Source organism: Mastomys coucha, unplaced genomic scaffold (genome assembly GCF_008632895.1).
Source record: "Mastomys coucha isolate ucsf_1 unplaced genomic scaffold, UCSF_Mcou_1 pScaffold9, whole genome shotgun sequence".
Taxonomy (NCBI): domain Eukaryota; kingdom Metazoa; phylum Chordata; class Mammalia; order Rodentia; family Muridae; genus Mastomys; species Mastomys coucha.
Window position 1 is genome coordinate 23,850,285 of NW_022196915.1, and position 27,816 is coordinate 23,878,100.

The 27,816-nt window shown below is 46.1% G+C and overlaps 1 protein-coding gene across 2 annotated transcripts; it reads right to left on the reverse strand.

The window, feature by feature from the left end:
• Nucleotides 1-3,157: 3,157 nt before the first annotated feature.
• Cdhr1 (cadherin related family member 1) lies at nucleotides 3,158-26,073 on the reverse strand. 2 transcript variants are annotated; one of them, XM_031361284.1, is made up of 17 exons: nucleotides 25,437-26,073; nucleotides 24,624-24,719; nucleotides 23,559-23,704; nucleotides 22,303-22,353; nucleotides 21,268-21,357; nucleotides 19,703-19,789; nucleotides 18,403-18,519; nucleotides 16,490-16,633; nucleotides 16,058-16,136; nucleotides 14,598-14,698; nucleotides 12,724-12,927; nucleotides 12,121-12,273; nucleotides 10,078-10,242; nucleotides 9,508-9,575; nucleotides 8,690-8,918; nucleotides 5,754-6,011; nucleotides 3,158-5,235 (listed from the first exon to the last, which is right to left on the reverse strand). In XM_031361284.1, the coding sequence occupies exons 1-17, from the start codon at nucleotides 25,483-25,485 to the stop codon at nucleotides 4,699-4,701; spliced, it is 2,574 nt and encodes an 857-aa protein (XP_031217144.1). In that variant the 5' UTR covers nucleotides 25,486-26,073; the 3' UTR covers nucleotides 3,158-4,698. The 2 variants fall into 2 exon arrangements, with proteins under 2 accessions (XP_031217144.1, XP_031217145.1); XM_031361285.1 differs by lacking the exon at nucleotides 18,403-18,519 and having other exon boundaries at nucleotides 3,366-5,235; nucleotides 25,437-25,832.
• Between the last annotated feature and the right edge of the window lie 1,743 nt (nucleotides 26,074-27,816).

The window sequence follows — 27,816 nt, forward strand, 5'->3', positions numbered from 1 at the left end:
GGGGGGGACCCTGGTGGGCCTATCAGAGGAGTAGAGGCTGCAGGCAGGTGTGCAGAGCCCAGGTGCTGTGAGCTGCCCGCCAGAAGAAAACATTTAACTCAGGGCTTGCTTTCAGCTTCAAAGTGTTAGTCCACTATTATCATTGTGGGAAGAATACAGGCATGGTCCTAGAATTGTAGCTTTAAACTTTACATCCTGATCTGCAGGCATCAGACAGAGAGAGTGAGAAAATATGAGAGGCAGAGGGTAAGGTGGCAAGGAAACTGGGCATGGACTTTTGAAAACCTCAAGCCCACATCCAGTAATACACTTCCTTCAACAAGACTATACCTCTTAATCCTCTCTAAAGAGTTTGCCAATTGTGGACTAAGCATGCAAATTCGTGAGCCCTGTGGGCCATTCTCATTGAAACCACCACACCATTTAAGTGTGTGTGTGTGTGTTGGGAATCAAATATGAGGCCTCACCTCACACATGCTAGACAAGAACAATAACATTGAGATGTAGATCAAGTTCCAGGCCATGTAATTTTTAAGTAACTTTTAGGAGAAAGCCATTTTTAGTTCTAGAAATTTTAAGGTTATTTTTTTTTTCTTTCTTCTGTCTTGTTGGAGTCTGTCTACCTCATAGACAGAGAACATTCTGGCATAGATGATAGAGTCTAAACATGTATGAGCACAGGCATGACTGAACACATTATTGCATAATGACAAGTAACTGAACCTCATTCTTTTTTTGTTTGTTTGTTTGTTTTTGTTTTTGTTTTTTTAAACAGGGTTTCTCTGTGTAGCCTTGGCTGTCCTGGAACTTACTCTGTAGACCAGGCTGGCCTTGAACTCAGAAATCCTCCTGCCTCTGCCTCCCAAGTGCTGGGATTAAAGGAGTGTGCCACCACGCCTGGCGCAACCTCATTCATTTTTGCATAATGACAAGTGACTGAACCTCATTCAGCCAAAGAGGTCCATTTGTATGGTTTTATAATGGCATGCAAGCATCTTCAACACACCATCCCTTAGTTATTTCTGACCCTCCAAAACGGAACTCCGTGTGTCCATATACCTGGTTTATGGCCTTGGTCCTTAAGTAGCACCTTCTCTCTTATCTCAGCCTGTTTGTCCATCACTGGAGTCTTGATAACCATCAGAGAAGAGTAACTGCTTGCAAACTGATTCCTGCATCCATGTCAGTTTAGCTGAATTCTCTCAAAGCTCCCATTGTGACAAGCATGGAATCTATAGTCTCTTAACTACTTGGAAAGCTAAGACAGAAGGATTATTAGGGTCCATGAGATCAGGATTACGTTGATTAACACAGCAAGATCCTGTGTCAACAACACAACATCAACAACAAAGCACCTTTGTTTATGGAGACAGACTCCTTAGAGGTCTTGAGAAACAAGGACAGTAGTCTCATCCACACCTATTGACACATTTGTCAACTTGGCTCTGAGGGAGAGCAACTGCAGAGACAAAGTCCCACCTATTCTCTTGGTGATATCTCGTCAGTTATTCCTTAGAGTGAAGAGTATGCCAAAGCACAGGCTGCACGTTTCAGATGAATGATATGGTGTCTGCCTGCTTTCCTCCAATTCTTTCTACCTGTCCTTAATCCTTCTTTGAGGACCATTCATGTGTAAGGCTGCATACAAAGGTCCTCCAAGACTGTGCTCTTGTATGTGGGCTACAGCAAGCCATCCTCAAAATGTGTCCTATACAACTAAGAATAGCAACTGAATTTCTATCAGTAGCTACAAAGCAGACACTAGGTGTTGGCATATATTAGCTCTTGCTGTTCTCAGATCAATAAGCCTTTGCACCCTGTACTGATGAGAAAAGTGAGACCAAGATAGCCTTGGTCTTTTGCACAAAGTCACACATAAGTAGTAAAACCTGAGTTCAAGTTACAACACTGTCAAACTGTGAAAACACCTTATTAGTTCATAAAATTAGAAAGCCCGAACTTAGAGGTTGCTGGGAGATGGCTGAGTCGGACACGTGCTTGCTATGTAAGCATGAAGACCTAAATTTGATCTCCAGAACCACATTTTAAAAATCAGGCTGGCATTATAGAGCATGCTTGTAATCCCAGAAAGTCACAAATAGGATGATCACTAGACCTCGCTGCTCAGCTAGTCTAGTGAAGTGGGCAAACTTCAGGTTAAAGCAAGAGACCCTTTTTCGATAAACAATGTGTATAGTAATTTAAAGAGATATCTGCGGTTGACCACTGACCTCCTCATGTGCATGCATACCACCCCTCTCCCCGCTGTACCTGCCTACAAACACAAGAACACACACATACATGAGCATACACATATAGGTAAGTCCAAGCTCACAGGGAAGGAGAAATGGTTTCAGATCACATAGAATCACTCCTATTGATTGGTCATAGGGCTCCAATTGTAGGCTTTAGAAAGGGGAGGCCATTCCTACCTGTTGTTGCTGCCTTCTTCCCACCTACTTGGAAACCTAACATCAAGCTGGACTGTAGGTCTGGGCCTATCTCAGTGTCCTAGAGTAGGCTGCCCTTCAGCTTGCCACGTCCTAATGCTGTGAGACTTGGCAGGCCTCACCCCACTGATGGGGTCTCCTCCAGTGCTGACCACATTTATTGATCTTATTGGTTGGCTTATCCTCCTTTTTCCCAGTAGACTCATGTTGGCTACAAGGCCCTTTCCCTGTCCATGATCAATTCCAAGAGTGACTTTCCTTGGGTCAGCTTCCTGAGTTTGTCCATAAAGCTCCACCGTCCAGCAAAAACTACAGTGCTGAGCAGAACTTCCAGTCCAGAAGTCTTCACTCCCCATTCCCAAAGATGAACTGCTTTTCTGGCTGTCCCACCCATCCAAGGTCTTACAAATCCTGTTCTTGCTGGACTTCCCTAGGAGCCATTAGGCCATGCTCCAGACCTGTTTTTTCCTCCAAGCAATCCTGACTGGACAGTTCTTGATTGGGGAAAAAAAATAGAATTTAAGTCCAGAACAAATAAGTTCTGCAAAAGCATGATAACCAAGATGTAGGCAGACAATTTAGACAAAATGTTGCAAAATCCCTCAGTGTCAGAATGGAGCTCAGGGGCAACATCACCCACTGAATGAGCTGTGAGTCAAGGTGATCTCCACAAATCAACTAAACATAAATACAAGAGGACCAGGAGATCAGTTTATCCTTTGAATAATAGATTTTATTTACCATTTACAGAAGAGGTTAATAGGATGCATATTATAGGATGCTGAACTGCCTGTGGTGGCAAACATGGTCCAGCTCAGCACTTTCGAGGCTGGACTTCAGCATGTTAGTTCCTATCCCTCAATACTGTGTGGGCCAGAGACTATAGACCTCCAAATGAGGACTCTGAATGTTCGCACATCTGTGTAACACCTCCAAACACCAACTGGGGGGTTGGGGGGAATCAAGAGAACCTAATGTTCATACAATCTGATCACCTCAGTAACTGTGGAATTCTAGAGGGCTTCATAGAGTATACATATCTAGATTTCCTTAACGTTTTCTCAAAAGAACACTAGAATCCTCCACTTTGCAGGATTTCCTTTCTCAAGACTAACACATATGAACAAGACAAATCCCAATGAGAGAAAATCAGTAAACAGTGTGGAACAGGAGCTCTCAGATCAGATCCCTGACACCAATTCACTATGTGCTTGGAGCCAATAACCCGAGGAGACTCACTTCCCTGTCTCAGCCAAATAGACTTGGACTGGAGCTTACTGCCTGACTCTGGTTCTTTGTGACAATGACATGGTGGAGAGGGCAAAGAGAAGGAAAGTTATGTGAGTCAAGAGAAAGCCATTATCAGACTGGCTGTTCCCAACCTCAGCATAGTCCCTCCTGGGTGCTAATACTTTCTGCATGAGATGTAGCCAGAGAGCTGGCTTCCAACAAATACTTTGTAATCCTGATGCTTTGCACTTTCTTAAAACCCTCAGACTCACCGTTTTCTTGGGGTTTCTTTCTTCATCTTATAGACAAGGGAGAAGACAATAAGAGTTCAAACAGTATCTCTAAAGTCATGAGATATGAGAAGGGCTGGATCAGAATGCAAGCCTTCCCAGAACTCAAGCCTGATATCCACTTAGCCTTGTCTCTTCAAGGGAGGCTGGAGATTTCTGCTTTCAGTCTAGGAAGAGTTCGTCTTACCCCTACCCTCAGGAGCACAGTCTTATCTAGATGCTAATTCTATTGTCTACTGGTTTGGGTCACAGTCAGCTAGATCTTTCAAGGCATTTTGGCCCTTTTCTTGCCTGTGTTTGCATCTCTATATCATACAAAGCTCACTGACTTTCAGCTTTAGCTGAGAACAAACCTCCATTAACCTGCCTGTTGGCTGAAGCTTGGGGATCTAGATTCTTGCTAGTCATGTTACTTGTGGCCAGGGGCCCTACTTCTCAACTAAGGATGACAAGGCCCCAGGAGGAATCCAGTGACTGTGGGGTCTAGGGTTGGTGGGTAGAAATACAAACTTGACTCCTGTGGGCTTCTATTCTCTGAAGAATAGAGAGCATTATAGCTGTGTCAAGGATTTGGGCAGTGGGTATGTATTTGCCAACTGCATCTCACAGTCTGAGGCATCTCTTGCGCAAAGCCCTTTGCAGAGCCCTGTATACAGTGTTATACAAAATAGGGGTGACCTTGAGGGTCAAAACTGGGGGAAGGGAAGAGAAAAATCATGAGGCATACTCTAGACATAAGATTTGTTGTCTAAACTCTTCTTCTCAAACTTTTGCTTGAGCTCTGACACCAAAGAAGACTGGACGGGGCCTCCCAGGGACTTGGATGCGGGTAACTGTTGGGATGGCTGTGGGGTGAGGGATCCAGAGACAGTAGGCACTGTCTGTTGGGCCACCATACTGGATGCCATTTTGGGGGGTGGTGGGAGAGCTGGAGCTCTTGGGGGGACCGTGACTCCCACTCTGCTGTTATTGCTGTTCTCATTGGGAGGATCCTCTTTGAGTATAAACTTGGTAGCAGCCTTGGCCCTCCTGAATTTGAGCCACTCTATTCGAACTGTGTGGGGTGTAGGGCTGGGCCTTCTACGGAGCACACGCCGCACAGGCAGGACCTTGTTAGACTTCTTGTTACGCCAGAAGGTGGCTGTGGAGATGAGGACAGTTATGGCCACAACAATGACCATGACACCAGCCAGTACACCTACGGCCTTCATGGGATTGTCCTTGGTCTGAATCAGGAAGGCAGCCATGGAGCCTCTGGACAGCCTCTGGAAGAGAAAGACACCCACTGTGTTCAACTGCTTCATCCTATCCCCTGGAGAACAGTGGTTGTGTGAGCTTCCCTATACCTGACAGGTTTAGCATCCTGCCCCAAGGCACCTCTTTGAGAACCTCAGGCAAATTAAACCACAACAGACCACACTAACTTCGTTCAGATTCCAAACTCCTACTTTCATGGAGTGTTCTCTTTAAGTATTGCTTGTCTTTGACTACAGGGAGACACATAAACCCAAATGAACCAGGGACCTCATATGTGATGAATTCCTGCCAGACACTGAGCTGAGAATTACACATAATGAATGATTTTACTTCTACCTTTCAACACAGGAAAGGTAATGGAGACTTAGCTAGCCTAGAGTCATGCTACTAGTTAATATTACAACCATAATTTCAACTTGATTCCCAATCCTACGGGTTTGATTTCACAGCAGTTCCTTGGTAGAACTCTATCCTTTGACAGATGTTGCTTTCTGCCCCCTTTTCCTGACCACAGCATTGTACTCACCTCTGTGTCTGTGATGTCGATCTTGAGTAAGGCTGTTGTGCTGAAAGATGGGGAACCTCGGTCCTTGGCCTGCACCTGTAAGGACCATGAGTAGTCCCCATTGGGTGTGATGTTATGTAGGGCCTCCAAGGAGTGGATGGAGTTCTTGAGCCTGATCTCCCCTGTGTGTGCATCAATGTCAAACACGTTGACTGGCTCTGCACGGGTAATAGAGTAGTCTACCAAATTGTTTGGCTCCTCGGCATCCTGGTCTGTGGCCTAGGAGAGAAAGAGATAGAGAGGGCATCTGAGATGATATTTGTGCACATTGGCTAAATTAGTATACATAGTGGGGCTTTCTGGGTTGATGGGAAAGTATTCAGATCTTATTTGCAGAAGATAGAGTTGGGAAGGAGAAAGTATGTGCTACTCTATGCCATGGTCCATGTTAGGCCCTACTCTGTGTTATGTGGCTTCACTCCCAGAATAAGTCTAGGGAGTAGGTGTTGGTGGTTCATTATATATGCAAGGATAAAAGCTTGGAAGCCCAACAAATTGGGAAAAGATCTTTACCAATCCTATATCTTATAGAGGGCTAATATCCAACATATACAAAGAACTCAAGAAGTTAGACTCCAGAGAACCAAATAATCCCTATCAAAAAATGGGGTACAGAACTAAACAGAGAATTCTCAACTGAAGAATACCAAATGACTGAGAAGCACCTAAAGAAATGTCCAACATCCTTAGCCATCAGGGAATTGCAAATCAAAACAACCCTGAGATTCCACCTCACAAATGGCTAGGGTAAAAAATCTCAGGTGATAGCAGATGCTGGAGAGGTTGTGGAGAAAGAGGAGCACTCCTTCATTGCTGGTAGGATTGCAAGCTGGTACAACCACTCTGGAAATCAGTTTGGCAGTTCCTCTGGAAACTGGACATAATACTACCATAGGACCCAGGTATACCATTCCTGGGCATATATCCAGATGATGCTCCAACATGTAATAAGAATACATGCTGGTCGGATTACAAACTGGTACGACCACTCTGGAAATGAGTTTGGTGGTTCCTCAGAAAATTGGACATAGTACCACCTGAGGACCCAGCTATACCACTCCTGGGCATATATACCCAGAAGATGCTCTAACATGTAATAAGGGCACATGCTCCACCATGTCCATAGCACCCTTATTTATAATAGCCAGAAACTGGAAACAACCCAGATGTCCCTCAACAGAGGATTGGATACAGAAAATGTGGTACATCTACACAATGGAGTACTACTCAGCTATTAAAAATAATGAATTTATGAAATTCTTAGGGAAATGGATGGATCTGGAGAATATCATCCTGAGTGAGGTAACCCAATCACAAAAGAACACACATGGTAAGCATTCTCTGATAAGGGGATATTAGCCTAGAAGATCGAAATACACAAAGTACAATCCACAAACCACAAGAAACTCAAGAAGAAGGAAGATCAAAGTGTGGACACTTTATTCCTTCTTAAAAGCGGGAACAAAATACCCATGGAAGGAGTTGCAGAGATAAAATATGGAGCAGAGACTGAAGGAAGGACCATCCAGAGACTGCTCCACCTAGGAATCCTTCCCATATTCAGTCATCAAATTCAGACACTATTGTGGATGCCAGCAAGTGCTGGCTGACAGGAGCCTGATATAGCTGTCTCCTGAGAGGCCAGTACCCGATTAACACAGAAGTAGAGGCTCACAGCCATCCATTGGACTGAGTACAGGGTCCCCAATGAAGGAGCTAGAGAAAGGACCCAAGGAGCTGACAGGTTTGCAGCCCCTTAGGATGAACATCAATATGAACTAACTAGTAACCTCAGAGCTCCCAAGGACTAAACCACCAACCAAAGAGTACACATGGTGGGACTAATGGCTGCAGCAGCATATGTAGCAGAGGATGGCCAAGTCAGTCATCAATAGGAGGAGAGGCCCTATGAAGGTTCTATTCCCAGTGTAGGGGAATGCCAGGGCCAGGAATAGGGAGAGGGTGAGTTGGTGAGCAGGGTAAGGGGGGAAGGAACAGGGTTTTTTGTTTTGTTTTGTTTTGTTTTGTTTTTTTATTTTATTTTTTTATTATTATTTTTTTATTAGATATTTTCTTTATTTACATGTAAATTTCTCCCTTCCCAGTTTCCCCTCTAAAAAACAAAGAAACAAATGAAAACAACAAAAACAAACCCCAGCTGCCTCCCCACTCCCCATGCCTGCCACCCCACCCTCTCCTGCTTATAGGCTCTGGCATTCCCCCACACTGGGGCACAGAACCTTCACAGGGCTGAGGTCCTCTCCTCCCATTGATGATCGAATTTGCAATCCTCCACTATACACATGCTGCCAGAGCAATCAGTCCCACTGTGTGTACTCCTTGGTTGTTGGTTGAGACTCTGGGAGCTCTGAGGATACTAGTTAGTTCATATTGTTGTTCGTCCTAAGGGGCTGCAAACAATGGAGCTGTTTTGTTTATTTTTATTTTATTTTATTTTTTTCGGAGGGGAAACTGGGAAAGGAGATAGATATCATATGACATGTAAATTAAAAAAAATCTACTTAAAAAAAAGAAAAGAAAATTAAAAAAAAAAGTTTGGATGCCGAGTGGTCAAGGATGAGGTAGAAGGGGGATAGCTGTCATTCAAAGCGAATCTGCTGGGACTCAGAATGCATGCCTTTTCTGCATTGAGAAGAGAGTGTACTGTGGGAATAGCATGATTTGAAGACAGGCACATCAGTTCCATGAATTCAGGCAAGTTCAGCATTCAGGCTCTCTGAACCTCAGGTATTTCATTGGTGATGATTTCATTCGTAGATGAGTTTGCTAGCTGGGTTGGAGAGGAAGCTATATAAAATGTCACGTAGTCTATTGCCCTTAGCAGAATATGTTGAAATTAAATTCCTACAGCCCAGTCTGCTGCCTCTAATACCTACCTCAATTTTCAGTGGGGTTCCCAGCACCATTGTCTTTTCCTGGACACTCTGTACAAACTGGGGATAATGGTCATTGACATCCAACAGAGTGACAAACACCTCAGCTAGGCTGTACCTCCCATCCATGTCTTCTGCCTTCACATAAAAGTTGTACCTTGAAGTGCCCTCAGCATCCAGGCTGGCCCAGGGCTGAGTGTAGATAAGCCCAGTGGATGGGTGAATTAAGAACCTGCCAGGCATAGAAAGGAGAAAACACAGGAACTTATGCACACTTGTAAATTCATGCTCACACCTCTACACATGTGCACATAGATGAATGCACACACGCATATGAATGCTTATAGTAAGAAGATGTATCCAAAAGTCCTGAATGAGACATTGGGCAACTTCTCCAAGGATCCCACCTGCTCCTCCCTATCTTTAGGATCTGACTCTAGAAGGCAGATCTAGGTGTTGACTATTGAGGTCAACAACCCAAACCTCAGCCTGTACTCCTTACCCCTGGCCTGCCACCTCTCCCCAAGCCCCATACTATCCCTGATCACCTGTTTTCTGAGGCTTCTACATATACTCCAGGCTATGACCACAACCTTCTCCTCTTTCAGCCACCTCAGTAGCATATCCCTTATCTTTACCTCAGGCTCTCCATGGCTTCCTTCTATTCCTCGCCCCTCTACCCTGTACTCGGGGATGCTTAGCTCCCTTATTTAGCTCTCATCCTTCTCCACATCCTTCCTACCATAAGCAAAGACTCCCTTCACCCAGAGCCTCACAAACTCCTTGCTTACATTTTTGTCTGGGGTTCTGGATCTACTTACAGGTCTGACCCGGTCCCATAGATGGAATACTGGACTTTGCCCCATGGTCCTGTATCTGGATCCACAGCCTGTAAGACAAAAAGCTGAAGGCAGCTTTCAATGGAAAGCTGGCAGAGCCTGGGGTATGTCCAACAGGGGAGGAAGCAGCCCGAAGGCTGCTCTGTACCCTAGTTTTCTTCAGGGAGGTATCAAATGTGAGAGAACCCAAAAGGTTCATATCTGGAGACAGTTATTCTTCTTTCATAAATGAGGGGGAGAGGGGAATGGGCTTCAGGCCTTGTACTTGGGGTTTGCACATACATTCCCATTATCACCAGCAGTTATAGAAGTCTAGCTATTTCTGTAACTCACAGGAGTATCTCATGAGGAGATACTCCTGTATGAATAGATTATGAGTTGTACCTTCTGCCATGAGATAAGACCCTTCCCTCATCTGGCCCCTGCTGCATAGGAAGTAAGTGAATACACAGACTATCATTAGATGAAGAATTGGAGACTAAGAGAAGGTGAAGGGCCTGTTCAAGGTCACACCTAATGACTGTAGACCTTGTTGGCCAGCCCCCAACCTACTGTGACAGCCATGACGTTGGAGCCTCCTGGAGCATTCTCTGGGATCCTGGCAATGTAGTAGTGAGAGGTGAACTTGGGGACATTATCATTGGTGTCTAGAAGCTGGATCACAATGTCTGCTGTGGAACTGAACTTCTCTGGGGTGTTCACTTCAATAGCCAGGAGCTGAAGAAAGATCCAAAACCACACTTGTCTGGGTGGACAGTTACCCCACCAGGAGCCCCTACCACCTGTCAACTTGCCACCATGTGCTCATCTGCTCATCTGTCCATCTTTTGTTGTCTTTTGTGAGTCCTGGGTCTTACTACATACTCCAGCCTGAAATTTATAATCCTTCTTTCTCAGACTCCTGAGTGCTAAGATTGCAGGTACATACTACCATACCCAATTTGCAATGTTTTCTTCTTCTGGCTCCTGGTGGGCTATCTCTGCCACATCTCCACAGTCTTGCATCATCCCTCCATTGATAGTCTCAATACTAGTGTTCTTATCACTCCCATTTCTACTCAAGCCTGGTGTCACTACTGTTTTCTTGATCTACAGATGTACATATTCCATTGTAATCCAAATTCCAGCTGTACTTATAAATTTCTCCAGATACAGGACAGTATGATTTTTATCACATTTTCTCACCAAAGGAAATTCTAGGTAAGAGCTAATTTGGCTTGACTAGTCACGGTAACACAAGCCTATTATCCCATGACTCAAGATACAGAGGCAGGAAGATTGTGAGTTTGAGGTCAGACTGGGCTACACAGTGAGCTCCATATTTTGACAACAAAACAAAAACAAAAACAAAAACAAAAAAACCCACAAGCAAAACCAGCAAGGAAAAAGCAGGAGTTAATTGGATGGCATTAAAGTCTTCAATAACTTAGTGAGGATTTGCATTTTTAGGCCAGGAACCCCTTTTCTATACTTGGCTTCCTTAGATTCTTCTGTGAAAGTTTGCATTTTTCATTAGGTGTTGCATAGTTAGAGTTATTCCTAAGAATGTTGTATTAGTTCCTTTTGCAGAAATGTCTTTTATCCCATCATAGTCACACTCCCTGCCCCCTGCTCTCACTCTCCACCCCTTCCTCTCACTCCTCACCTCATTCTCACTGTCCACCCCATCCTTTCATTCCCACTCCCTCCTCCCACTCCCCACTCCCTCCTCACACTCCCAGAATACCCTACTCTCATTCTTCACTCCCTCCTCTCACTCCCCACCCTTCCTCTCACTCCATATGAAAACTTCTGGGTGTAGAGCTCTGATCTGACTGTACTGTGATTTTGCTTTAGTTATGAGTCTTTCAATCATTTCTCTTAGATTTGTGTAAGAAAACAATCACATGATTTCTAAGAAGACAACAATACCACTTTCATCTCCTCTTTTCTAACATTTGGAGCTCTTATTTCCTCTAGCTGAAAATGATGTCATTCTAAACATTGATGCTGGCTATGTACTCTGTGAGTATATAGAATTTTAAGTAATGATGATTTAAATAATATTGTTGAAGTACTTAGTTTTCCTTTTCATGAATATATTACTTCCATGTTAGTATATGGTAGGTATTATTTATAGACTCATAGTTTTACATAATTATAAATGACATCAAAGGAATACTACTTCCCTACTTCTGTTCAGGTTGTTACTGGAACAGATGACAAATACAAAGGCACATGAGAAACCCTGTGTTTCGATAGTCACACAGCTTCTCTCCCTCCATCTATGATCATGGCACACTATATTGGTAGTGTACCCTTCACTCCTGAGTCCTCACATTCCTGAGCCAGTGGTGATTTAGAAGCTCAACAAGGGTAAGGTCATGAGCGCTTTGCAGAAGTTGGGTGTGGGAATATCTCCACCCCAACCCTCAACCTCCCTCCCTCCTGTGGTTCACATGCCCATAGGATGGGCAGGGAATCTGGGGGAGGGGTAAGTAGCACTATTCAGGGATGAAGATGACAATGATATCCCACTTTGAATTCAGATAGTGGTGTCAGCTAGCCCTCTCCCAGCCCACCTTTCCATTCAGGACAGTGCAAAGCATAACCTACCTTGAAGGTTAACAACTTAGATTTTTCAAAGTCAATGGCAGCTGAGTTTTCCACTATGATGGTCACTTGGGCTTCATTCAGGACTGTCTGTGGCACCACCCGGAAGATGCCTCCAGGTCCCACCAATCGTAAGTTGAATTTGGCATTGGCTCCCTGGGCAATAGAGTTTAAAGTGAGAAAATAGAAGATAAAAGAGAATAGACATGCATTATATATTTGTGCTAGGTGTAGAGCCCATGCACGCCCTTTACCCTAAGCAATGTGTAATCTTTCTCTGTAAAGGTGAGTTGATTAAGGATCAGACTTAGCAGGGCATGACAATTAAGCAAAGTAAGAAGTTAATAAGGCCTGGTTCTGTACTGAGCATAGGAGGAGGCAGAGACATTTACAGATGTGCAATTAAAAGGTCAGATGCAGAGGGCCTTTTCTTCGACTGGCTTTTTCTCTGTAACTGATGACATATGTCTAAGCAAATAGTATGGGATTGATCTCTCTGCTAGTTACACCACATTGTTTTATTCATTCTGTAACTTGCCTAGGCTCTCTCACTGAAATCTAGCATGGAACACAGACCCAGTCAGTTTCAAGGGCATGAACACATACCTGGTCTGAGTCATTGACAGTGATCTTGAGTCCACGGAGGATCTCCCCCTGGGGTGGGTGCTCAAACATAGAGAGTTCAAACTTGTTCTGGGGCCCATTCTCTCCATAGAAGGTTGGAGGGTGGTTGTTGAGGTCCACTATCCTGATGGTCACTGGGACTGTGGCCTGAGCAGCTGGGCTTCCTGGAGAGTTGACCTCTGTCACCTAGGATGGGGACAGGTGGCTATGGCTGTGGGGTAGGCACACTGTTACTGGTCCTAAGAGTTTTCTGTCCTGGTGTTCAGACCCTTGTAATTCCTCTCTTTAAGTGTGACTCAGCCTGACAACTTGCTTTTGACTGACAGCAATGTTAGATTACAAGGGATTGTAATTCCATTTTGCTAGCAGAGTTTCTCTTTCCCAAGGCTTTTGTGAAGCAGGCAGCTATGCAAGAGAAGCTATGGATGGGATAAGGAGCTACCTGTAACTCATAGGCAACATCCATCAAGTAACGGAGTCATTGCCAAAAACCAAGTGAGCAGAAAGCCAGCCCTTCCCAACCCAAGCCTTCGATGAGATACCAGCCCCAAGAATCTGATGGCAGCTATGGTCAATGACCTTGGAACCCAAGATCCAGTCAAGCTGGACCCAGACACTCTACTCCTGCAGGCTGTTAGATATGAGTATATATTGTCTTAAGCCATAAATTTGGGATGTTTTCTCATGAAGCATTTTCTAGCTGATATAGGCTATAAAGTCAAGACTGGGTGTTCATAGGCAACCCATGAACCTTGTGTCAAATATCTCTTTTTGTGGCCTTGAGAATTAATTCATAGGTACTTCACAAAACTTGTGACTAAGATCCCTTTTCTAGGGCCTTCTTCCTGTGTTGTATAAGGATATTCTACTTCTAAATAGACACTCTAAAGCAGTGTTCCTCAACCCTCCTAATGCGGCAACCTTGTGATACAGTTCCTCATGTGGTGATGACCTCCCAACCATAACATTATTTTCACTGATACTTTATATGTAAGTCTGCTACTGTTATGAATCATTATGTGAATATATGTGGTTTCTGGTAGTCTTTGGGAGCTGTGATCCAAAGGTTGGGAACTTCTGCTCTAAAGTGACCCTTCTAGACCCCATGTCACACCTGTCTGTTACCTACTCTACCTCAGAAGCCTCTGTACCCTACCCTACTCAGGCCTCACCCATCCCCATGTAGAGGCCTCCACACTACATCTGGCACTATCACCTTAACATCAGAGGGCTCAGCACCCTAGGCTATGTGACTCAGTTCTTGGCAAGTTCTCATTGACATCTTCAGCCCCTGCCTTTTCTTCCACCTGCTCCCACATCCTCCTCTCCCTTAACCTCTGACGCCCTGCAAATGTAAACTTTGCCAACAGCTCCTCTATTGATACAACCATCCTCTTGGGGGGGGATGGGGTAAAATATATCCTTCCCTCCATGTCTGTCCTACTTTTGCTTCAGTTGCTGCCACAGAACACCCTGGCTAAAAGAAACTTGGGAGAGAAAGGGGTCCGTTCCTGCTCACTGTTTAAGGAACCATCAATCACTGCCAACAAGTTCCAGAAGTAAGACCCTAAGGAATGTATGTGTTCATGTGGCTGGCCTGCTCCTGCTTAGAACACATGTAGCTTTCTCTTCATGTACTGAGTCCAGGGCCAAGCCCATGACATGATGCTCCTTCTGCATTCTCAGTAATCCTGCTTGTGCTCATGTTCCTCTCTGCAAGTGTTTTCTGCAGCCTGATGCAGGTGCTCTTTAGAGGAACATTTCAATCTGACTGAGCTCTTGGCTCTCATCATGTTCACTGCTCTCTAGGACTGATTAGAAAATGGATGAGACAAGCCAAACTAGTGGAGTGTCACCTGTACATGAAGCTCATACACCTCTCTCCGGAGCTGGGCTGGGCTCTGAAGGACGGAGATGGCTCCAGATGTCTCATTAATTTCAAAGATTCCATCACTCTCTGTCACAGAAAAATGTCCTGCAGTTTAGTGTAAGGTCATAGGCAGGGAAGTCCTACCACATATTTCTCTGGTATCTCATGGGGGCTTCTCATAGACTGTAATCCTGTCAACTATCTGTATCTTGCCAATGAGAAAACTGAGTCTCAGAGAGGCTAAGTAGCTTGCTTAAGGTCCTTCAGCCAGTAGAGAAGTACAGATCTGAAATCGAACATTTTTAATGCTCTCAGGATCTATCTCATGACCCTTTTCCTTTTTTTTTTATTAAAGATTTATTTATTTTATGTGTATGAGTACACTGTTGCTATCTTCAGAAAGATCAGAAAAGTGCATTTCTATCCCATTACAGATGGTTGTGAGCCACCATGTGGTTGCTGGGAATTGAACTCAGGACCTCTAGAAGAGCAGTCAGTGCTCTTAACTGCTTAGCCATCTCTCTAGCCCCTCATGTCCCTTTTCTTATACAGTTGTGTGTGTGTGTGTGTGTGTGTATAAGAAAAAGCGAACCAGAAGACTTAAGGAGAGAAGAAAATAAGAAAACGAGGATGGTGCAGAGAGGGGAGTGGAAGGAGGCAAGAGGAAAAGACAGAAAGAAGCTTGAAGAAGGTGCAGGAGATCGAAGGTGTAAAGGAGAGATAAGGACGGGGCATGAGATGAGTGCACTGTACCTGGGAGATGGTTTAGGGGTGGGGGAAGTGAGGGAAGACCTGGAATAGGAGCCCATGCATGAGTGATTTCTGGATGGGCATGGGCATGTTTTGATTTGAACTTTTGTGTGCCAGTGTGCCTTAGGGAAATTACAGCTATAAATGCATCTAGGATCTTCTGATCTCCTGAGTGTTGTGGAGCTCACCCAGGGACATTGTTGGTGCTTAGCAACTGTCCAGTTATATGAAGAGAACATTCCTGAATTTTCTAACAGTAAAATCATGAAGTAATCAATACCTATTAGCCCCTCTGAACCTCAGTGTTCAACATACAGTCCTGGTGCTATGGAAATGCCACAACATCATTGTATCTAATGCATTCAATTATCTGTCCCAGTCAAAAAGAATAAGAACAAAACACATCAATTCTGAAAGTGTGAGAAATGTTGCTATGCATGCCATTGGTGACTATGTCCAGGGCAAAGAGAATGCACATGGCTCTCAGGAGTCTCTCTCTCTCTCTCTCTCTCTCTCTCTCTCTCTCTCTCTCTCTCTCTCTCTCTCATTGGATATGAGGAGATAAAGGAAAGTTGTCATCTGAGGGGACGAGCCCCATCCCCTGTCCCAGCTTCCTGTCATTCTGTTCTCATAGGTGAGGAAAGAAGGATCCAGTTGCCCAGAATAGAGCTATTGTAGAGAGTTACCCTCACTTACCATTCAACAGCCTGTAGAGGATGTGGTTGGGTTTGCCTCGGTCTCCATCTATGGCAACCACCGTCAGTACCTCCGAGCCCTTGGAGAACAGGAATCACTGTCTGAGGCTGATGGTGACACTGCCCCATCATGGACAAGAGGTATCATCCCACACAGGAAAAAAGCTAGGCTTTGGATGTCCCCATAAAGTGACCTTGCTGTGTCCTGCTTAGGGTTCTTTGCATCTGGCCTCTCAGGGCTGAAGGAACCACCTACATGAACTTCACCACTCCCTGCCCCCAAGATCAAAGCATGAGTTTCCAGAAACTCTTGACCTCCTAACTAACTCCTAGCCATCTGCTCTGAAAGGAGACTGGTGGTGAGTCCAGCCATCTTCAGGGTAATCCCAGGGAGTCAGACAAGAAACGCTGGCTAAGAGATGCAGCCACTCACCGGAAGGGTGTCTTCATACACATAACCATAGTAGGGTGTACCCACGAAGATAGGGGCCGTGTCCTGAACATCTTCCACATTGATGGTGACAGTAGTGGTGGCAGAGAACACCACGTCCGCCCCTCGAAGCCTGCCCCCACCATCCTGGGGAGAAACCAGTCCAGAGAAGGAGTATGAAGACAAGCTGAACAAGGGGTGACAGACTCCACTTGAATGGAACTCCCATCTCCCCCTGGTTGTGAAGCCAGCTGGACCCTTTCAGTGCTTATTTGTTCTTGGGTCTCTGGAGTCCATTTCTCCTTTCTCAGTGGTGTTGTGCATGCCAAAGCAATGACGCATGGAAGTTTTAAGTCAGGTGTCTGGCAGGTTTCTTTGGATACAGGGCTAATTAACTCTCCTGGTACATTATGTGTGATTAGTGACTAGGAGGAAGAATAAAACCCAAATTCCAACTCCTAGCTGAAAACCAAGCCTAAGAACCTTCCATATTTCCAGTCTACGCTGGGGACCATAGGATCCCAGGAATATGACTTGGGCCTTCATCTGTTTAAGAGTAAGGGAAGTGAGCAGCTAGCAGGTAGACTGGTACCCAGCCTCCTGGTCCAGACTGTAGGAGAGTGGCCTATAGGAAAGCAGAGATCTGAAAGGGGGCTGGTGCAGGGTAGGACCTTGAAAGGCAGCCTAGTTCATGGTTGAGCTAAGATTGGAAAGAAACCCCCCGGAATGGCAGATGTTTTGCCTGATTCGCAGACACTAGGCTCCTGGCATGAGACGCACAGCCCTCCATAGCCTCAAGACAGATCTCCATTTTAATGAGGTACCTAAAGGCCTGGAGGCTTAGCCAATAAGCTTTCCTTCCCAGACACTCTTCTCTGCAAAATGTATTTAACCTCAGGCCCGCCCTGAGAAGGGGGTACAATTTTTACTCATCTAGTTTCTGCCATGACAACAAATGTCTTAAAACCATGGACTGTCTCTTGCCATCGGATCCGCTGTGGGGAGCAATGGAGCAGGCCTTCGCCTAAAGAGCCAGCCTCTCAGCACTCCCAGCCAGAGCCTCCACCAAGCTAAGTCAGCCTTGGACAAGCCAAGGACTCCTCCCATGGGACCAGCAGGATCTCCCCCTCTCTTTTCCCTTTTGGCCCTGGGCTAGATTGAGCCTGAGGCCCCCCTACTCCATTCTCAGCTTTTCTGCAGCATCCAGTGGCACCTGGGTGCCAAGAGCCTAAGAACCAGATGACCCCAGCCTCCCTGAAGGCCCAGGGACCTTGGAGCCAACTTCAGCAGTACCCAGGGTCCTCAGACTGCGCTCCCTCATCCCCAGAGCTGTGTCCCACAGCTTCACATAGCCTTAGGCCCAGCACCAGCATGGGATAAGTGCAGTCTTGCCTACCAGAGATGCAGGACCCTATTTAACCCTACAGTGCAGAAGAATCCAATAGGTGTGATAGGACAGGTGAGTTTTCCTTCTCCCTGATGCAAGAGGCTTGGCTGAGAAACTGCTAACTCCCAACTTCCCACCATGTGCTTCATAAACCGAAATGAGAGAGTCATCATTAAGCTTCAGCAATGTTCCCATTGAGGAAACTAAATTCAGAGAAGGGAGCTGGTCACACAGCAAGGAAGAGCAGCAACAGTAGTGGAGCTTGTGAGAGGGACACAAGTATCTCTGTTGTAGCTGCCTCTTTTATGAAGGGATCCAATGTTTGGGTTTCTAAGGAGCTGTATGATCACCCCCCAGAAGGAAATGTGGCCTCTCTAGCCTAACAACACCAGCCTTCCTGGAAAATGTATTCAGGCAGAACATTACATCTCCTGCTCTTGAAAATACCCGCTCCTTCATAGAACCTCTTGTGCTCCAACCTAGGAAGACTGAAAATACCACTGAAAGTACCCCTTATATCTTTTGTTACCTTGGCAACCACAGTGATGAAATGAGCCCTCGACTTCTCATAGTCCAGTGTGGCTCCAGCCTGGAGTCGAAGCACCCCGCTGTGACGGTCCACAGTGAACTTGGAGGAGTGTAGGTTCTATAAAGTTGGGGAGCAGCTTAACTCAGGGAGGAAACAGGCCACACCAAGAGCTCTAGAGCTCTAACTACTGAAGGAGTCATTGGTCTTCCTTGCTTTCAAGCTCTGGCCTTCAGGTTTAGATTCCAAACCCCTGTTTGAACTTGAGGTTTTCTATCCCTTCAGTCAAAAGCATTTCATTCCCCTCACCCCAGATAATCCTGCTGGCTCATAGCAGGAAGAAACATTCAAAGAGTGTTCTAACTTGGTTGAGGCTGGGGATTAAGTGTAGTAGCAAAATAGAGAGAGCTGGGGACCTCCAATCCACACCAGGTAATGGGCTGTGCTGATTATATGTAGTGTCTGACAGGAGGTGGTGTGAGTAACTAGGCTATAAAAGCACTTGCCTCTGGCAAGGTGTTGGGGGCCTCTTTCAGTTGGGAAGGATCAGGAAATAGGCTCCAGAGGCTGTAATGGGAGAGTTACATGTTTACTCCTCCTGGTGGTTGACTAAGCAAACCTATGTTTCTCATTCCCATCTTAAACCTGAGAAAGCTAAAGTAGAAGAGTTAAGGAATGTGTTGGAGGAGTATGAGTGGTCAGTGTTGTGGGGCCTCTCTCTAACTCCTATGAGTTCAAAAGCTTTCTCTAGAATTTGTAGGTTTCGCCATGAGCTTGTATTGCTTTGAGAATTTTGAGAGCAGTTGACTGAATATGGAAAGAAGAGGAGGAAGTGCTGCACAAAAACAGCAGCCATGAGAAGGTAGACCAGGAGAAGGTAGAGGTTCAGGGGAGAAGCCTCCATCTTTGCCACAACAGTGAAAATGGATAAGAGTGGGGGGCTGGGGCATCCTGGCTCTCTCTTTGGCATAGTTTCTTCTCCTCCTTTTCTATTAACTATTTCAGTCTTAAATGGACTTCTTGCATCCTGTGTGGGTACTAAATGTCCAGGATTTCTAAGGAAAGGAGTCAGGAAACTAGAATCCTAGGACAGGAGCAGGGGCTGGGCCAACTCTGAGGAAGCCAATATGGGCCTATGGGAGGAAGAAGTCTTCTATTTCTTTTTGCTCTTTGAACCTGTGGAGTATCCTGAAGACCAGAGGTACTAAAGAGCATATGAAGGTTAGCTGATGAGGGAGTGGAACACACCCAGGTGCCCTTTCCATCTCAAGACTCCTGATGCATCCTGTGTGCCCTATCTTACCTGAAGGAAGTAGGTGACACTGCCTCCAGAGCCTGTGTCCTTGTCCTCTGCGTGGACCTTAAAGATACTGCTCCCAGCAGGTGTGTTCTGATAGGTCACACACAGAGAAGTGTCAGTGTCGGTGACAAGATGGTGGGGGAGGCAGAGGCACGGAGGCTATGGAACTGAGGGGTTGTGACTGACTGAAGAGTAATGAGGGGCGGTGACAAACAAGGCACCCAGCAAGAATGGAGAGGGACAGGGACAGAGGGCCTGAGGGGAAGGGAGGGAAATGAGGCAAGGCAAGAAGTCAGAGGATGTCCTCAAAGGGAGAGTGAAAAGGAAAAACTAGGCACCTAAGAGCTAAAGGATTTAAAAGAAAATATTAATGTACAAAGACAATGCTCATATTCAGTATCATAAACATGAACATATTCCAAATCATCAGAGAACACACACACGGTTAACAGCAAGAATGGAGCATCTTCCACCACTGACTTCTGACTTGACTTAGAAAACATGTTTTCTGAGGTGTGTGTGTGTGTCCACAGCACCTGTATGCAGGTTAAAGGACAATTTGTAGGAGCTGATTCTCTCTTTCTGCCTTGTAAGTCTTGGGGATCAAACTCAGATCATTGAGCTTCTTGGCAAATGCCTCTACCCACTAATCTATGTGAGTGCTCCCTTTGTAAACATTAGAAAGGAGACAATTGTCCTCTTGAATCTTAGAGCAGAGAACAAACAAGGTGACATTTTAGTCTTTTTCTTTTGGAAACATAAGAAATGAGTGACTTCTTCCAGAGGACCTGGGTTCAATTCTCAGCACTTGTATGGTGCTCACAATCATTTGTAACACTGGCCTTTTGAGGTACATGTGGCACACAGATATACATTCAGGCAAAACAATATGCTCATAAAAAATAATAAAAAAATTTAAAAGTGTTTATGTGTGTGACTCAGTACAGTAACTTCAATATTTTACTCTATCTTAAGATTTAGTTTTGTACTAGGGGGCAAACATAACCTCAAGCATTACTGGCTAGTTTTATGTCACTGGACTTTACCCCCAGTCTAGAGACAAAATGATCTTAAGTGGAAACAAGGGGACCAGAATTCAAGGTCATCTTTGCTACATAGCAAATTCTTGTTTTGTCTCTGTCTGATGGGGTGTTCACTTGATAGAAGCTATTAAAATGATGCTGATGACCTAAGTGTGACACTGGAGGAATGGAATGCTCCTGTTATAGGGAAATGAAAAACAGGATACAGAAAGTATGTTTTTAGAATCATAATTATGTCAAACAAGAAGAGTAAAAACCCTATAACCACAATAGAAAAATACTAAAAAGAAATATGTCAAAATTTAGAGATATCTCAAAATAGAGGGCTTTAAAAACACATTTAACATTTGACAGTAACTGCATTTACAATTACAGTGCAAATAGCAAATTGGTGTAGTGAGTAACAGACAGGTGTGCTATGCTATATTTGGGGCCCTGTTCCCTGCACAAGTCACAGGGCAGCCTTGGGGTCAGTTCTTGGGCCCACTTAGGAGCTTTGTCTCTTCTGGGGGCTTTCTCACTCACCTCTGGAACCCGGACGATGTAAGGCTCCTGGGTGAACCTGGGTGCTTCATCATTGGCATCTGTCACCAGTATCACAACTTTCTCTGCCACCTGCAGAGTGAAAGGGTCAGAAGTTGGGGCAAGCAGACCTTCTTGGGAGTAAAAATAATGCATGTATGTAGAGATAGCATTTAGAGTGACAATGCAATATATGAATTCTGAGAGCAATGCCCTAAAGAGAACCACCGGAGGCAGCCTGTGCCTATAGCCTGTGCCAACATGTTCTTCATGCCGAATGCTGTACTCACAGGCCCTGCAAGGAGCCTGAATTGTGGTGGTGGACAACTGGAAGCCTGTGGTATAGGAGGTGTCAACCCTGCAGTGACTTTGCCAGATGTGAGCCAGGAAGTCAGGGTCAATGTGCAAAGCTGAGAGAAGAGGGACACAAAGGGAATTCAGAGTACAGGAGATGCTGGATGGATGGATGGATGGATGGATGGATGGCAGGATGGATAGGGAGAAGGGTTGGGAGAAACAGATGGTACCTGACCGGGAGGCTTTGCAGGGCAACTTGGATTTCATCCTGGGGGAGGTGAGGGCCAGCTGTCCGTGCTTTCAGCACTGGAGAGCAGCCAGACTTATATTTCACAGTGAAAGCTGTGACAGCACTTTCAATGCAGATCAGGTGATCAGGGAGTCCCCTGGGGCCTGTTGTAATCATGTCAACACTAAAGTGGCTGCCAGACCATAGTGGGTGCAGGAGTGGGGGAGTGAGGAAGAACATCTGGCATCCAGGGCCAAAAGCCAGTGGCAGACAGTGGCAGACAGGGAATGAGTAGACTGGTTTGAGAAGATGCTTGGTATAGGTGGGACCCATGCAAAATGAAGCTCTTGGTCTCTCTCTCTCTCCATGTCTCTTGCCTTCCTTCATCTATGGTCTCACTATGGCCCTCAGATGTAGGTGCTCTGGGTAGACCTTCACTGTCCCGGCCTTGCTTTGATCAGGGAGTCACACAGCCAGAAGGGTAGCCATGCCCCATTCAGACCAGAACTCACCAGGTTCAGGCCATCGGAAATGCTGATGATGGCTTCAATCTCATCTTCCCTCTGTGAGACAAAGGCATTGAGTGAGTGTCTAGATTCTGAAGATCTGAGAGCAGCTTAGATGTGAGGCTGTGCTAAACTGTAGCCCCATCAGAGGAGGCTGCTTTAGGGACCCCAGGAGCTGAACAAGGTAGTGAGATCATACAAGGCCTAGGAAGCTCCTTTTTGCTGGGTTTGAGACTTTATCAGGGAAGGCTCTGTGTGTCCAGAGTTCTCATAAATCCAGAGGGTTGCTTGTGCCCAATGGATGTTGTCCTGCTAGACAAACAGGAGGGGCAACTCTGCTGGACAAAAGAGAAGAGTCCTCCTTACTTCTGTTCTCCCCCACCTCCAATATCTCTCCATACCTCTCCAGGATTTGGCAACTGTCCATGTTCACGTCACATGTGTTTCCCAGGACTTGGTGGGGTCTCGGGAGGTTACTAGATCTATACATATGCAGGGCATTGCTGGCAGCCATCTGCCTTTACCACAAAATCCTCACCCCAGGACTGAGCACTCTCTTTCCTCACAGCATCTCTCCTGTTCCCTCTGCTGATCTGTGGTTAGTAAGTTTTACTGTGGAACCAGAAACAGCAGTAGCTCCACAGCAGGGATCCAGTTATGTTCGCAAGTGAAGGGAAAGGAAACCCAAGCTCCATCATTCCAAGGCTTCAGAAATGCCCAGAATCAAGGTTGTTTTCCAAAGTCAGATGCATTCTTTCAGTTCCTCTCTAGCCCGGCCTGTGGTGCTCCCTGTGGTTTGTGGGGGCTCCTCCAAGATCAGGTTTAAAAACCCACTTAAGGAGGGCTATTTCAGAAATTTTAAATACAATTTTTTTTCTTTTTTAGTTAAATGTATTTAAAGATAAGTAAATGGGCAGTGGTGGTGCGCGCCTTTAATCTCAGCACTTGGGAGGCAGAGGCAGGTGGATTTCTGAGTTAGAGGCCAGCCTGGTCTACAGAGTAAGTTCCAGGACAGCCAGGGCTATACAGAAAAGCCCTGTCTCGAAAAATAAAGATAAGCAAAGCTAACAGGTGCCATTGAAAGGGTTATCACTATTCACAATGGAAGAATAAGGGAGTCTTTGCTCATTTGAAACAATCTAGGGGCAGAGCTGCAGTATGGAGATCAAGCCTTCCCTCATGCCCTCTTCCACAGGGAGCAGCACAGAGGTGTCTGAACACCATCAAGCAGTGGCCCAATTTTCTCATCCTCTTATTTATACCTCTCTGTCCAGCTCTTCCACCAGGGTGATGTTTCCAAAATTGGGATCAACAGAAAAGACACTTCTAGTGCTGGGGTCAAAGCTGATATGGTAGGAGATAGGGTCTCCCTCAGGGTCAGTCCCATTTAGGGTGTACACATGAGAACCTGGAAGAAGACAAGGGGTTATCTGGAACCCGGGACCCAACTTTTCCTGAAAATAGTGATGCTCAGAGATAAGAGAATCAACTATTAATATTCACTGCCAAGGGGACAGCCCCCAGCCGGGCCTCTCACCCCTGCTGTCTGCTTCCTACTTATCTTCATTCTTCAGAGTCATCAGATGTTCTCATCAGTCACTTTATAGACTGTGATTTGTAACACAGCCTATGGAGGAGGTGTCTAACACTAGCGACTTTCCCTCTGCCTGGAATGAGTTCTCCCCCAGAAGTTGAAACTAGAGGGGTCCCTGGGATCGGGAGCTAAGTAGAGTAAGGCATAGACACTCCAGGTGTGTGTGTGTGTGGGGGGGGATTGGCTGCCTCTCAGTGAGGGGACTGACTCTTCAGGGATTTCTGAGTGCAAGCACCTCTGTTTTGCTCTTGTCCCAGGAGCTAGATAAATCATGACAGGGTAGAGTACAGAGTGTGAGCCATTCTTCTCAGCTCCCTACCCCTCTGTGAATCTCTGCTGCTTGGAAGTTCTTGGCTGGTTCTAAATCCTAGATACAGTAGGCTTGTGAAGGCAAATATGTTTGCTTGTTCAAGGTCACACTCTAAGAAGCACCAAGTTTCTGAGGAAGCCAGCCAACCTCATCTTTCGAAGACCCCATCCCAGTTTCCACGAGGGGTCTAGTTTAGGTCACCATAGCAGCAGTGACCTCCTTCCTTGCCATTACCCTGGGGCCTTCAGAGCACAAACAGGGTACCCACGGGAGCCAACACTGTGTGCCATGTGCATGCCATAGGCTCCGGAGGAGTCACGAGTGAGTGGTGTCGCTGAGTTCTTGGGAGGTGAGTTTGCCCTCTGGGGGAAACTCCCTCTGGGAGACCTGGAATGGCTGCTATGGCCAAAGCTACTTTCTTACCTACGGGAGTGTCTTCTGGGAGGCTGAAAAGGGCCATGTTTCCGTTGGTGCTGCCCACTCCATTGTCAAAGAAGTGAGGGGCAAAGTTGGCCTGGGCTGGGAAAAGAATGAAGACAGGAGAACAAACAGACATCCAGAGGGAGCTTCACACCTGCAAAGTCGCCTGTCTGGACCCAGCTAATGAAAAGGAAGAGCTTGTCTCCCTGCAAGGAGCACCTGGGAAAGGTACACTTGGGCTGGCTCAAGATTTTCAGGGGTACATTTTATGGCAGTCACCTAGAAACAAGCTGAAGGGCAATCCCACCCCATCAAAGAGCTCAGAGAGAGGCAGTGTATCCGCTGGCCAAAGTCATATTTCTTTAAAAAAATATTTACTTATTTATTTTATGTATGTGAGTACAGTGTAGGTGTCTTCAGACACCTCGCAGAGGGCACCAGATCCAATTACAGATCGTTTGTGAGCCACCGTGTGGTGTGGTTGCTATGAATTGAACACAGGACCTTTGGAAGAGCAAGTCAGTGCTCTTAACCGCTGAGCCATCTCTCCAGCCCCAAGATCGTACTTCTTGCCTTGCCTCAGGCATCCAGCAGAGCAGCCCCCCTGTTTCCCGCTGTGAGTTTGAAGGAGCCAAAACGTCTGCTAGGATGCTGGCTCCAAGACTCCGGAGAAGCTCCCAGGGAACGTTCCAACGTCCTGCCTCGCAGCAGAAAGCCTGCCCCCTTCCCGAAGTCTGCAACTGGACAGCGAAGCCTCTGTCCCCACATTCCCCTAGGAAGCACTGACACCCACCCTCCAGGGCCCTCGCCACTCACCTAGGTAAATGCGCAGCAGCCCCAGGACCAGGGTGGCCCGTGGCCTCATGTCTCCGCAGAAGGTTCGAAAGCCTGGCCACTGCCGAGGCCGGGTGCTGGAGCTCGGAGCATGCCCTGGGCGCGGGAGGAGAGCAGAGGCGGTGTTGTAGGTGATGGTGGCGGTGGCAGTGGCGGGAGGGAGGGAGCGCGGGTGGTGCGAGGGCGCTAAGCGGATGACAGCGCTCACAGATCCGCACTGCTGGATAGCTCCGGTCAGGTTATTAATGAGGCCAATTACTAGGATCAGCTTAGAGCGGCGAGTGGGAGGGCGTGACAAGACTACCTCCCTCCTACCACGCCCTCTCTGCCCTAGCAACCCAGGAGCACCAGGTGCAGAGGTGGAGCTCTGCGCAGAGAAACAGGCATCCCCAGACTACTTTGAGCAAGAAATTCGGGGTTTGCTGTGGTTTGGTGTTTGTGGCTCAGGCTGCGCAGGGATTTTCCTGATTTGTTTAACTTGTTTTGTGGCATTCGCGGGTGTCAAGACCTCTCTGATCAAAGAATTCATGGAAATAAAATAACAAGCAGAAAAACAGCTCTTTCGGGGTGGAGAGGTAGGCACTGAGAGAAAAGAAAGAATGATGGGAAGCGGCATTGCCTTGCCAATTCAAACATGCTCTTTAGCTTTGAGTGAGACCAAAACAAGGGTAGAGAGGGTGATGCCAGAATTGGTGTAGGAACGCAGGAAAAGTCCAGGACTCTTTCAAGCGTGAATCTCCCTTCTTCTCTAACACTGGAGTGTGAGCAGAGATATCCCTTGTACCCTACTCCTTTTGAGCCATTCATCAGTTGGGAGGAGGTATTCCCCCTAGCTTGAGTGATAACTTGAAACCAGGTTGCTCTTAAAGCTGCCACTGGGATGCTGTGCCCTTAGACAAAGGAGACCCTCTGTAAGTTCCCTGGAGCTCCCTTTCCGGGGTACTTCAAGGAAGCAGAGCACCTATAACCCTTGGGCCAGGCCTCCCTGATGAACTCTTAGCTTGAATCGGGGATTCAGAGAGCGACTGAAGGAGCTCAATCAGTACACCAAGGAAGTGTGTTAAGTTTTGGGTATTCTGGCCTTTGTATGGATTCTGCTTAGTCTTTGGCTGAGAATGTGTACAGGAAACCACACAAGTATTTCTGCATCTTTGCTTTTCAAGATGTTAGGACAAAGGCAGGTCCTACACAGAGAATGGGAGACAGGTTTGCTGGAGATTACTCAGACTTAAGGGTTCTTGAAGCAGGTGTCTTGCTGGCATACTGAGAAGACCTGGTTCTCTCTGGATCTCTTCCACCATCTCCTCCCTAAGAGACCTTTGACTTCACTGCTCTCAGTTCATTCTACCAATTTGCATTTGCATCAGAGAGGGACAGAGATGTGTTGGCCACATGATTTGCGTGTATGTGTGTGTGTGTGTATACTCACCTTCAACCACGTGTCTCACTTAACCTGCACAGTTTTCCTGATATGATTCCCCATGCTTTACAGAGGAAACCTTTAAAGCCAAGAGAAGGTAAGTCACTTTTCTAGGCTCACCCAGCCATTGAGGGGCAGAGGTTGGAGTCTCATTGGATTTGGGCTGAGTTTCAAATTGAAACTCTCTGTGGTTTAGGTACATAGTCACATAGCTATGGAAGCTTTAGACTACCTGCTCTGTAATAGCTGTAATTTCAAATTACTAGCTTTTCCTCTTTAAAGAGACTGGCCTACCCATAAATGTACAAGCTCTGCCAGAGGGGCTGCCATTCATCTGTATTTGTCTATGACTTGGGGGTTTCAATACTAACATCAGGTAAGTCTTAGGTAACTGGTAGGTGGCTGCTCTAGATGTGGCCCTCAGAATACATGGAGACAGCAGCTCTTCCTGGTGACTCTGATTATGCACCATAATCTTTGTTTTTGTTTTTGTTTTTGAGACAGGGTTTCACTGGGTAGCCCTGGATATCCTGGAACTCATTCTGTAGACAAGGATGGCCTTGAACTCACAGAGATCCACATGCCTCTGCCTCCCAAGTGCTGGAATTAAAGGCGTGCTCCACTGTCACCTGGTTTACGCACCATAATCTTGACCTTATAGTCTAGAGAGTCTGGAGGCTCCTTGGAGGGCTTTGTTTGATGTGTCTGACAGGAGAATCATCTGCCACGGAACTCAAGGGTTGGTCCTTACCTTGTTACCCTGGGCAGCTTCACAACCCACAGATAAAGAACCACTATGCAAGAGTTTGCTAAGTCACAGTCTCTTTCCCTCATATATTTTTACAGCTATCTATAACACAAACATGAATTCAACTCCTGTTTGTAGACCCATTTGTATACACACATACATGCATACACACACATACACATTCATGAACATAT

Excerpts from the sequence above, each read along its gene's own strand:
- Cdhr1 (XM_031361284.1), bottom strand. The coding sequence starts at position 25,485 with ATGAGGCCACGGGCCACCCTGGTCCTGGGGCTGCTGCGCATTTACCTA. Across the intron at positions 16,634-18,402 it reads TCATCACTGTGGTTGCCAAG|GATGGTGGGGGCAGGCTTCG; the intron begins GTAACAAAAGAT and ends GTTTCTCCCCAG. Across the intron at positions 16,137-16,489 it reads TGTATGAAGACACCCTTCCG|GGCTCGGAGGTACTGACGGT; the intron begins GTGAGTGGCTGC and ends CTGTTCTCCAAG.